At 46.5% G+C, this 13,001-nt stretch overlaps 1 protein-coding gene across 1 annotated transcript in view; it reads right to left on the reverse strand.

Moving 5' to 3' along the window:
• The window catches only part of JMY (junction mediating and regulatory protein, p53 cofactor), a 1,013,065-nt gene that overhangs the window by 466,506 nt on the left and 533,558 nt on the right, over positions 1-13,001 (reverse strand). The window contains exon 7 of the mRNA XM_069627416.1: positions 6,847-6,933. Within this exon, the coding sequence (XP_069483517.1) occupies positions 6,847-6,933 (87 nt within the window). The remainder of the gene's footprint in view (positions 1-6,846; positions 6,934-13,001) is intronic.

Below are 13,001 nucleotides of genomic sequence, written 5' to 3' on the forward strand. Positions count from 1 at the left end.
ATAGCAAAACACGAATGAACGCATTGTGTAGAACATTCAAACGACAATAGTTCACGCATTGTTGATCTAGTTAGATTGAACTGTCAAGATCCATACCTCGGGCTCCGCATAGACTTCCATTGATGATATTATTGAAGATGACGCTTCAGCAACTCCCTGAAACACAGTAATTGCATTAGTATGGTTTTCTATTTTGTTTAAAAGAACATAAACTTTCTGCAGGCGTCAACGGCTCATCTAAATAGACCTGCACAAATGATCAGTTGTCTAAAATAAATAATGGATATCTAAATATGATTCGATTTGCTCCATCGTTGGAAGTGTCACCACCCAGAGATCTGCATCAACTACTAGGGGTGATGTTCTTGTTGAAGAAGCTCCGTCAGCTCCCTGAAACATAGTACTTGCGTTAATAAAGAAGGAAGTATAGCGGATGTAATCACGTCATTTGATCTCGCATGATTGATCTGTCAGTATCCATACCTCGAAATGCATAAGAACATCAAGGGACGCTGTAACTGCGGTGCACACTTCTGCAAGCTGTTGCGCCGACCCGTAACTGCATGCTCCCCCTTCCTCTTGGACTAATGCTCCATCGACTCCCTGAAACATAGGACTTTCATTAGTAATGAACACAATATTGAAAAAAGAAGACACATAGGAGGGCGACGACAGAAGGACATACCAATGGCTAAAAACGAAAGAAACATTGTGTGTAACAATCACGCTACAAGAATGCAAGATCTGATGATCTCCATCGATGGAACTGTCCGGAAACGTACCTCGAGCATCTGAGTGACATCTACGGTTGTCGTCAATGCGTTGGACTCCTCAGCATCTCCCTGAAAGACAGTACTTGCATTATTTTGGATAACAATAATTATAACTGAAAACAAAGACTAGAGGACGAGTACTGTGGTGTACCATTAGGTAAAATAATTACACGATCAATTAAAACTATTGATTTACATGCCTAAAACAAGTCAGTGTCAGAATAGCTAAGTAAGATTACCCGATAGGCGCTTGAAGTGGCTGATGACTGCAATAACGACACGGATGGAGAATCTTCAGCCTTCATATTGAGTGGATACATAAATGGGGAAATTATTGTTAGCTAATGCTACACACTACCGCAATGCCGAGAGATAAATACGTAAACTTGACTCACCAGTGGAGGGATGTGGACGAATAGAGTGGGAATAGCGGTTGAGAGCAATTTTCGCCTCGCTCGCGGTGTTTTCGTCCTTATTAGCAATGATGTGGAGTACATGTCTGGGCTAAAGTGCCTGCTGCAGATGCGGTATCGATCACCCCTCTTGTCCGCAAAGACTTCTAGGACTCTACTTTCTATCTCAGAGGCTGGATATCCGCAATATCGGACCCATTCTCTTATCTGATCTATTGTCTTAGGGAAAACATGCATTATAGTACCTTCAGATTTGTTATGGGTCTTCGAAGGGCAACCGCCAATGGAACAGGCAGGCATTATGGAAAGTTCTGAAAAGTAAAGATCAACAATTCTCTATGAATACCAATGTGTTAAAACATTAAATGACACATAAAAGGTTCAATGCAAGGTCCGTTTTGGTTCTTGGAACTATACATGTTATTCACATGCGGATAAGTATTTCAATAACTTTCAAAAAATAGAAAAAGTAATTTGACTAAACTCAGAACATGTGACTAGTTCCTTGCATGTACTGTCGTGAACGAAAAGAAAACATGGATGCAATTTGATGACTACTAGCAAATAGATATAAATTAAAAAATTGGACGCAAAATGATTATGGTACATGGACTTACCTTGACGAACAAACAGTTAGATGCAGGGATCAGAGTAGTTTCTTGTCGTAGAACAGGGAGCAGTTCACAGGTTGCAAACTGACGAGTTTGCTCAAAGTGGTCACGGAAGTTCACAGAGACGAAGAGCAGATAACCAGCACCTTCACGGGTTGACTAGCAAAGCGCAAAGAAGTTCTCATTAGAAATATGAAGTGGGTTATAAAGAATTCGAAACAGGGGTGTGTTTGTGAATGAATGACGTGTATATGTCGTGGCATTATGCGGTCTGCAGGGGGCCGTCCAGCGTGAGGGGGGATGCTTGGCAGGAGACACGGGGTCTGGAGGTAGACATGGGAACAACAACCCATGCTCTATAGACCACTTTGAAGTGTACATGGTCTTTGGCACCTCTTGGCCTTTATCGCTCCCTGACAGCTCCACTTGCCAGCACAAGTACCCCGGTGCGAACTGCCTTTGATAGGGCGGGGGGTGGATCGGGGCGGTGGTCGTGCAGACAAGACACAGGAAGACTCGTGAATGGAGACACACTTATGTGGATTGCAGGGGGCCGTCCAGCGTGAGGGGGGATGCTTGGCAGGAGACACGGGGTCTGGAGGTAGACATGGGAACAACAACCCATGCTCTATAGACCACTTTGAAGTGTACATGGTCTTTGGCACCTCTTGGCCTTTATCGCTCCCTGACAGCTCCACTTGCCAGCACAAGTACCCCGGTGCGAACTGCCTTTGATAGGGCGGGGGGTGGATCGGGGCGGTGGTCGTGCAGACAAGACACAGGAAGACTCGTGAATGGAGACACACTTATGTGGATTGCAGGGGGCCGTCCAGCGTGAGGGGGGATGCTTGGCAGGAGACACGGGGTCTGGAGGTAGACATGGGAACAACAACCCATGCTCTATAGACCACTTTGAAGTGTACATGGTCTTTGGCACCTCTTGGCCTTTATCGCTCCCTGACAGCTCCACTTGCCAGCACAAGTACCCCGGTGCGAACTGCCTTTGATAGGGCGGGGGGTGGATCGGGGCGGTGGTCGTGCAGACAAGACACAGGAAGACTCGTGAATGGAGACACACTTATGTGGATTGCAGGGGGCCGTCCAGCGTGAGGGGGGATGCTTGGCAGGAGACACGGGGTCTGGAGGTAGACATGGGAACAACAACCCATGCTCTATAGACCACTTTGAAGTGTACATGGTCTTTGGCACCTCTTGGCCTTTATCGCTCCCTGACAGCTCCACTTGCCAGCACAAGTACCCCGGTGCGAACTGCCTTTGATAGGGCGGGGGGTGGATCGGGGCGGTGGTCGTGCAGACAAGACACAGGAAGACTCGTGAATGGAGACACACTTATGTGGATTGCAGGGGGCCGTCCAGCGTGAGGGGGGATGCTTGGCAGGAGACACGGGGTCTGGAGGTAGACATGGGAACAACAACCCATGCTCTATAGACCACTTTGAAGTGTACATGGTCTTTGGCACCTCTTGGCCTTTATCGCTCCCTGACAGCTCCACTTGCCAGCACAAGTACCCCGGTGCGAACTGCCTTTGATAGGGCGGGGGGTGGATCGGGGCGGTGGTCGTGCAGACAAGACCCGTTTGCCGCAGGGCCTCACCAAGGAGAGGCCATCTAACTGAATGTAAGAGGATGGCTGCAGGATCTACTACATGGAATGCAGGGGGGTGAGTTTATAAATACCTCACCCTCCCAGGAGAATATACACTAGATTCATTTAAAAAATCAAAACAACCATTGTTAAAATATATGTTGGGCTTTATTTTAGATTTTAATTAAACATAAATAATAAACATTACACATTGTAAAGTTGAGGTTGCAGCACATCGAGGGAAAATCCGCGGTATTGTCCACTGTCACTGGGGAAATGTTGTCTAATGGCAAGTACCGCACAGGCAGGTATTACTCTCCGAACGCGGTGTCCGAGCCTCCCGTGAAGCCACCAAGTGAAGCAACGATAGGCCACCAGCCTGTACCACCTGTGAAAAAAAAAGATGCAAACTGTATTAAACTGACCAAACTTTCTTATCAATGTCGATTCAGGTAACACATGTCATTTTTCTTAGAAAAAAATTATATCTAGAAAATGCACTATATGGAACAAATTTACATGCGTTCGAATGATATGTAAATGTAATTTTATATGTGGGAGACGACCATGAAATAGTGGTGGCATCACTGACATCACAAACAGAGTATACTTACTCGTTACTCGGATTACGCGGACGAACAGTGCCGCGAAGTTCGTGCATAAGCACCATCATCATCCTCAACACGGTCCGTGAGAGGCAGGCTTCCCTGAACTCTGGCAGCTCGGTGATGCATTGCGGACTTTGCTCGCCTTCCTGCAGACTTTGCTCGCTTTCCGAAATGTAGGCCAAGCACCCGGAATTTTCACGGCAGCAGCAGTTCTCCTCCTCAGTTGGCATTAGCTCGCACCGATTGCACGTGCACCAGGTGGAGACGCCGTCCATGCGACATGGTCCAGGCTCTTCATCCGTTGACTGGTCCTCCCAACTGCCGTCCGAATCCCCATCGTTTTCGCGTGCTTGACTTTCCAGTAGTTCTTCCTCGGTGTACTCGGGCTCGTACATATACGGCATTATTGTGGCCATTGTGCGGTAAAGATAGTAAAATAATTTACAGAGATGGTACAGGTGTTCACACGGGCTACAAGCGGCGAAGTTAGCTGACCAGAGCACTGAAACGAGTCACAGAATACTCAAAGTAACACAGAGAGAGGAATGGAATCGAAAATCTGCTGCTGTGTGTTGTGAAACGGTCTGTTTATACTTATTGGGGAAAGAGGCGTCCTGCCATTTCCATGGCAACACGTCAATAGCTGAGGCGCAGCGATTGTTGACACGAGACGTGCTTGAAATGGGCAGTACGCGTCTGCTGATGTCAGGCTCAGGGGCGGGGGATTTGATTTAGTGCCGCAAAGGCAGGTGAGCCAGGTCGATGCGGCGGAATGATAGGATTATCACAAAATGGAGGCTGATTTCGAGTGCGATAATGGGCGAAAAGTCGGGTAAGGTCCATAGGAAAGTTTCCTACGATCTACCGATTTATGCTTACAAACACATGGCCGACCCGTAGGGACAATAAAAAAAAAGTCCCGGAACTATCCTTTAAGTGCGTCTTCCACAGCCTTACCGAAAAGCATGTTGGGTTTCACTGGCATGTTTATTAGAGTGGCTTATGTTTCTGGCCTAAAGCCTGACTGGCGAAGCCATGCATGCCTCTTTATAATAGTCCCCTCTGCAAGGACTCTTCCGGCATTGTCCGCTGCATCAAAATTTGATTTAAGGAGATGGGTATGCCACCTGAGCTAGTTGTGATTTGAGTGCATCCGGGGCGGACGAAAGTAAAGCAGACCTTTCCTCCCACTTATGGCAATTATAACTAGCCAAAAGGGTTGCGTTGTTGGCTATTCTAGTTGGATAGGCCGCAGAGGAAGCGACCTTTCTGCCCATGGCATATATCTTTTTGCTTTCCTTATCCGGTGGGGCCTCGGAGGAAGCAAGGGGTGTGCCTGCTCTTTTTCTAGTTGTGGTACCAGCCAATGAGTCTGGTCTCAATTGGCCTCTTATATATAAAGGGTCTGATGGTGCAGGCCTAAATAGTTTTTCCACACGCGGGTTAACGGCCCGTGTGAGATTGGGTGCTTCTAAGGAAGGCTGTATCCTGCATTGGACCGATTTTAGTAGCGGGATAAACTAACCTACTGTCTTTTTGTCCCCCAGTATTTGTTATGCACAGTCTTTATCCTCCTGTACCTCCTGTGTGTCAATTTGGAAGTGTTCCGCTGCTTTGGCTAAGACTTCATTGAGGAGGGGTTGATTATCGACAGGGGAATCGACCACTGGAGTGTCCGGATTAAGAGGGGAATCTATGGAGTACATGTTAGCCTCCTCGTCTGCCTATGGGTCATCATCATCATCATCATCATCATCCCCATAATAAGGTTCATCTGTATCCTCTTCATTAAGTTGAGAGTCAGATGTTGCCACAAAGGAGAGATCTTCCTGGTCTTCTTGTTCTAATTCGGGGTCATCTAGATCTATAACCGTACTTTGTAAGGGGACATTAAAGCGAGACCTCTTAGAAGGGGGTTGAGTGGGTAAGGCAGAGGCTTGAGAGCCGGAAAGGGGCTGAGGTTGGAGGAGTGGAGTGGAAACTCCAAAAGTAATCTGTTTTTTTTTCATAAAAATTGGCCATGAAGGTTATTCTTCGCATTACCCTATCAATATCTTGGGAAGACCATTCCTTTGAACTTGGGATCACAATAGATTGAGGGGAAATACCCAATTCCTCATCAGTGGGAGGTATAATTTTAAGTAGAGTCCTTAGGTTTTTCTATGGCCCTGGATAATATTCCCTTTTGTGGTGTCTTCTCCCTAGGAGGGTTCCTGTCCCTATGAGTGGTTTTAGAGGACTTCTTATGATGTTTTTCCCCACCCTGGGGCCCAGAGGAGTGTTTCACAGACTTCTTGGGGCCTGCCGCTTTATCCGATGTCGAGTGTCGAATTTCGGGTGTGGGAGCCGAGGCTTCGTCCGCCGACTATCGGCCTTCGGAAGGAGTTTTTCGAGCGACACCCTTGCAGTCTTTCGACTGTTGAACCCGGTCGTGTGGCGATCTTGATCGAGATTGCCCAGAGGACCGGGACTCGGAGTACCTTTCTCGCGGTGTCGAAAGTTGTCAAGTATTTGACTCATCTGTCGAATGTCGACTGGGGCTTAGGTGTTTGGTGGTGTGTGCTTTTGTAGCGCTGCCGCTGCCGGGTGTAGTCCCCACAACATGGCCACCGGCCTGTCCTACGGGGTCGGGGGTCTGCGCACTGATGAAATGTTACTACCTGACATTTCGGGAGCTTTCATTCGAGTCCCAACAGATTGCAGAATGATTAAGATGAGGTCCTAAAGAAAGGCAAGGTAAAGGCTGCCGACTTTGTTGCCCGAATACAAATGTTTTAACCAAACAAGACTATACTCCTCTGAAGATTACTTTCAATTAATGAAAATGCCACTTACTTGCTGAGCGGAATGGTGCTTTCTGTATGTATCATCACTTTGAAGATTATGCAGGTTCTTTTCACTGTGCTTTGCAATACATATTTCCTGCCGACAAACAGACATGTCAGTCCACAAAGTGTAGTTTGTAAAATACATTATAAAATCACCTCTGATAGGTTCCATGTAATAATGTCGCCACAAAAATCTCGCCGAACTTTTTTTTTTCTACATTTATTTTTTGCCCCTGTCCCCATATATAAGGTCACCCATATAATATCGCTGTGACCTTTCCCCGGCGATATTATTTACGGCGACCATATATATGGGGATAATATTACCTGATACCCTCTGATAGTACAAAATAATGTATTACTATTGATCAGTGGAGCAAGGACCACTAAAGAAGCAATAGTATTCCATGAAAGACTCATATTGCACTGCATTTATGTTAGCGCTCAGCAATATTAGCGCACATTATGTTAGAATGCATAAAATAACATGAACTAGAATACTTTTTCAAATAAGGTACAAGTATTGTAACACAGATTTATATTTCACATTACCTACATGTTGCATCCGTGATGCCTAAAAATATAACTTAAGTCACATCCTTCTCCACACCCTTAAAAAAAACTATATTGTTACATAAACCACAGCTAGCACAATTAACATTACAAGTGCCTGCCTGGTGCTCTGCCAGGAATTATAGGGTAGCATTTTGTGAAAGGTCCCATCTTCCCATTTGCAAACACAACCGTTCTGCTTTTTCACCATTGCATTTTTGTCCTCTACTATAGGCTGAGGCCGGATATTTAATCTAACATCGATGTGTTTTCTTCTTTCATTAATTAGATCCTCATCCACATCTACAGCCCTACAATGTGCGTCAGAACCTACTGTACATTACATTTTTGGGTTATGCATAGGGAAATTGTTTTAAATTGTTTTAAAAGAAGTGGACACTGGAAAATATCTCTGTGCCTGTGAACGTAACGCCAGTACTACTTTTAGAAAGCAAGCAGAAAGAAATGGTGCTGTGCCAATATCCACCAAAAAAGGAACTCCTAGTCAGTTTTTATGAAAGCTTCAAATTTTTAAATAGTTTCTAAATTATACTTTCACAGACTGGTTTTCTTTTTTAAATACTCCAGCAAGAATATTAATGAAAACAGGCAGTGACAGAGTATTTTCTAAACTAATTTGCTCATGTCAAGGCACATCCTGGAATGTGAAACCTGGGGTGAGCCCAGGAAGGCCATTTAGGTGTTGTGTGGGCACAGGGCCTTGCACAGTTTTCACAAGGAGGCCCATTCAAACTGCCAGCCCTGACACATGCCTGACACATGCCAATTGCATTGGCTCTGTGACCACCTTCCTTTTGTCGGCAAAGCGAGCTGTCTGCCACTATGGAACTAGGAGGTATACATAGTAGATACATAGTAGATTTAGGCTTTGCCACCTGACAGACTGACTTTGGGCATGCCTGAATTTGATTGCCTGGAGCCGTGGGAGGCCCTGGATAATAGAGAACTGCCGACCAGCGGGGACTTCTACATGCTTAGAAGAACAAGTTACTTACCCCTGGTAACGTTCTTTCGATTGGATGTTCCTCCCACGTATTCCTCATCTTGTGATATTATATCGCTCGAGCTTTGCTGCTTCAGAAAAAAATTCAGCAGAGGGCGCTCTATTCAATGCCGTCGCGTCAATGTCCCTCGAGGGCCTCCCTCGAGTGTCAATGTCATTGTCAGTATAAATAGCGCATGCAGCACCCATTGGCTTCAGTTCTGTTTCTCCTGTCCCCTTTTTCGAGGAATTAACTAGGCGTACCAAAGACCGTAGGCTCTCAGAAAGTGCAGAGTGTAATGCACGTAAATTGGACAGCGGGGTAGGATGGGAAGGGCCATGAGGAATACGTGTGAGGAACATCCAATCGAAAGAACGTTACCAGGGGTAAGTAACTTGTTCTTCGAGTGGATTGTGTCCTCCCACATATTCCTCATCTTATGATAAACTCCCAAAGAAGGAACAATTCGGAGGTGGGAGTATCAATCAATTTAATCATGGACCGAATGGAGGACGGCCTTAGCAAAAAATACTCCTTGACCATACCCGCAAGTCTATAACATTCGCCAATGGGCAGTATAATCCACCTGGATATTGTTTGTTTGGTGACTGCCAGGCCCAATTTGGGGCCAGTATACCCAATAAAATGTTGATCAGCTTGTCGGAATTTAGCCATACTTGAAATGTAAAAGCTTAGAGCCCTTTTTGGGTCTAATCTATGCAATCTCCACTTTTCTTTACCTGAATGAAAAGGAGGTTCGTAAGTTGTCAACGTTATCTTTTGCAACAAATGGAAGTCGGAGACTACCTTCGGTAGAAAAGATGGTTTTACCCTGAGGATTACTTCATCTTTATAGAAAGTAGTATGAGGAGGCTTGCAAGAAAGAGCATGCAACTCACTTACCCTGCAGGCTGATGTTATTGCGATAAGTAGGACTGTTTTCAATGTTAGGAGCCTTAAAGGACATGAATGTAAAGGCTCGAATGGAATACATGTCAGGAATTTTAATACATGGTTAAACCTTCCTATCCAAAAATAGTTGCATTACCCACGCCAGACCTCTTATATTGTCTATACTGGATTACTACAATTCTCTTTATATAGGGGCTAACAAGCACATTATTAAGAGAATTCAAACTCTCCAGAACAATGCCCTGAGAGCAAGGAGAGAGCACATCTCCGAGACTGGAAGACAAAACAACTGGTTATCTACCCACGATAAAATTCGGCTGAAAACTGCCTCACTCGCCCACAAATGTCTGAACAATGCTGCGCCCTACAACCTCAAAGAGAGATTCACCAGAAAATCTTCAATAAGGGCCCACTAGAACAGCCAATCATAATTGCCTCACAGTTCCAAGACTTAAACTCTCCAAGATCGGGGGCGGCAGCTACCCTGTCAAGGCAGCATAGCTTTGGAACGCCCTACTTCCCTCCTTGCGAGTGGATCAAACATACTTAAATTTCAGACAGAACATCATCACCTGGCTTAAAGACAATGGGCCTCATTACGAGGTTGGAGGTAGCCTTGCCGGTTCTACCTGCAAGGCTACCTTCAAACTCGCATCCGGGTCTGGCACCTGCAAATGGGCAATTACCGGCCCAGCCGGACCCAGTAATTGCCCTTTCGCAGGTGCTGGGCCTGGTATATCCCCATTCCCATTTGAGCTCCATAGGGCTCAATGGCAATGTGGAGGGGGGTAGCACCGGTACCGTTAATAACGGTACCGGTGCTACCATCATGTTCTGCTCGTGGGTGCTGGTACGGCCACCAGGTCAGACCTGGTGGCTGCAAGGGCACCAGCGAACAGAACTTGTACTATGGCGGTACAGTAGCAACAGTGCCGGTAGCGATACCGGCGCCGTTGTTGCCTTACCGCCATACTTATAATGAGGCCCAATGACCAGTAATGCCGCTACTCCACACACCATTGCACTGTAAATAGATCTCAGAATGTCTTATTGAATGTTGTCCTTTTTGTATAGCCTCTTGTTGAATGATGCCCTTACCGGGATTGCCTCTTGCTGACCCCTTTTATATATGATATACTTGTAACACCTTTTATGTATGATTTATTTGTACTTTCCTGATTTGCACTCTCTCTTCTAATGTGTAACCAAGCTGTAAGATTTCTTATTCCAATGCGCCCCGATACCCCCGGGTCTGGTGCACAATTCAAATAAACAAACAAACAAGGTTTAGGTCCCGAACCGGTACATTAAATGGAATGGAACTGGAGGGTATACATTAATAAGTCCCTTCGTACAATCAAGGGGATTTTAAAATAGGAATCCTCTTTTGAGGAGCACTTAAAAATGGAAAGCGCTGCCAGGTATCCCTTTTATGGTTCCAATCTGGAGCCCCAGATTGACTAAAAGCAATAGGAACGAAAGCACCATAGGTGTGCCACATTAGAATGGATCCACATTGTGATCCCTGTACCAGTTGCTGAATTTATTGCAACGGCACCGGTACAAGGATTTGGTTGCTGGCCTTCTGGCTAAATGTAAAATCTCCATCACGTCTTCCGGGAGATCCCAATCCTTGTATCTCAACCTCGCAGAAACCATGCGTGAAGGCTGAGTGTTTTGACATCTGGACGGAGAACCCGACCTTTCTCTTGCGAGAGAAGATCCTCTCTTTATGGAAGACGTATTGGAGGGTACCACGTCCTCCTGGCCGAATCCGGAGAAATTGGGATCATGGATTTCCCAAACTTTCTCAACCTCCTGATCATGTGAGGAATGACAGTGATTGGAGGAAACGCATACAGGAGTGGAAATACCCAGACCACCACGAATGAGTCTCCTAGAGCTCCTGTTGGGGGAAAATTCCCTAGAGCAGTACAGCTCACACTTCTGGTTGGCACCGGTCACAAAGAGATCCACTTGAGGGGTCGCCGAAAGGTGAAGATCTGTTGAAGGACTTCCTAAGCTAGTTACCACTCGTGGGAGACTGTGCTCTGCCTGCTCAGAGCGTCCGCCGCCGTGTTCTGCTCTCCGGCTGGGTGAACTGCTGATAGAGATTCCTTCTTGAATTTCCCAGAACCAGAGCTGCATTGCCTGTCTGCACACTGGCAGTGACTCTACACCTCCTCTCTTGTTGAGGTAGTACATGGTCACTGTGTTGTCCGTCATTATCAGGACATTCTTTCTTCGTACAGAAGGCAGGAAGGGCTTCAGCGCTAGCCTCATTGCCCTCAGCTCCAAAAGGTTGATGTGCAGTCTGGACTCCGATGGAGACCAACGACCGTTGAGTGGCAGATCGTTGTTGTGGGCTCCCCACCCTGTGGGTGAGGCGTCTGTCACTACCGTTATCTCCGGACATGGTCGCCAAAAAGATTCTCCACTGTGAATGTTGTCTTTGCAAGCCCACCATACAAGGTCAGTTGGTCTGACATATTCCCTGAGAATTGGGACCACTGAGTCCTGAGAGCCCATTGAAGAGATCTCATTCTCAATCGGGCCTCTGGCACCAGAAAAATGGAGGATGCCATGAGACTGAGCAACCCCAGAAAATCGAAGAACGGAAGATGCTGGGCATTCTGCAATTTTGTTCCCATCTGCAGAATGTGTGGAGCTTTCCCCGAGGAAGTATCCAAGACTGCTCCAATGAATTGGAGTCTTTGGAATGGTATTGCATAGGACTTCCTGTAATTGAGGGAGAAGCCCAGTTTGTGAAGGGAGTGGCAGGTGATACTGAGATGTTCCTGGGCTTTCTCTGGTGAACGAGCCCTGATTAGCCAATCGTCCAGGTAGGGGTAGACGTGAATCCCCCCTCTCCTGAGACTCACTGCCACCACCACCATCAACTTGGTGAAAACCCTCGGGTGGAGGTCAGCCCGAATGGCATAACTCTAAATTGAAAATGAGAACTGCCAATCGCGAACCACAGGTACTTTCTGTGCGAAAGATGATTTGGCACATGAAAGTAAGCATCCTGGACGTTCGATGATACCAACCAGTCTTGGAGTTGGCGAGCCTGAAGGATCTGAGAAAGGGCAACCATCTTGAACTTGTCCTTCCTGAGAAACATTTTCAAGTTCCATAAAGCCAAGATGGGTCTCAATCCTCTGTCCTTCTTGGGAACCAGAAAGTAGGGGGAATTCCAACCCTTGTTCCTCTCCGCTATAGTTACATGTTCTATTGCACCTTTCTCCACCTTTCTCTAGCAGGGTCAAGATTTCCAGCTCAAGGAGCGGATCCGGAATTTTGACAGAGTTGTATCCCGGTGGATGGTCCAGAGGCCTTTTTTGAAAGGGAAGGCAGTAACCATCGGCTACTGTTTCCAGAACCCAAGCATCTGAAGTAATGCCCTGCCATTCGTTCAGATGCGGAGAAATTCTGCCTCCCACCGGGGTCTTGTGGGTCAAGGCCTCAGTCGTTTAGAGGTGGCTGCAGAAGCGGCTGAGGGTAAAGTTGCCGCTGCTGGGGCTGATTTAGCACCCCTTCCTTGTCCACCACGAGGGAATCTTCTTTGTCCCCTTTGTCCGGCCTGTCCCCTTCCTCCACCAATTGAAGAATAGAAATGAAAAGAACAACACCTCCAGGAAGATGAGCCCGAGTAGGTTTGTTGAGGTTGTCGAATGGAGGCGCTAAGAGATTT

Source organism: Ambystoma mexicanum, chromosome 6p (genome assembly GCF_040938575.1).
Source record: "Ambystoma mexicanum isolate Mex_15411 chromosome 6p, UKY_AmexF1_1, whole genome shotgun sequence".
Taxonomy (NCBI): domain Eukaryota; kingdom Metazoa; phylum Chordata; class Amphibia; order Caudata; family Ambystomatidae; genus Ambystoma; species Ambystoma mexicanum.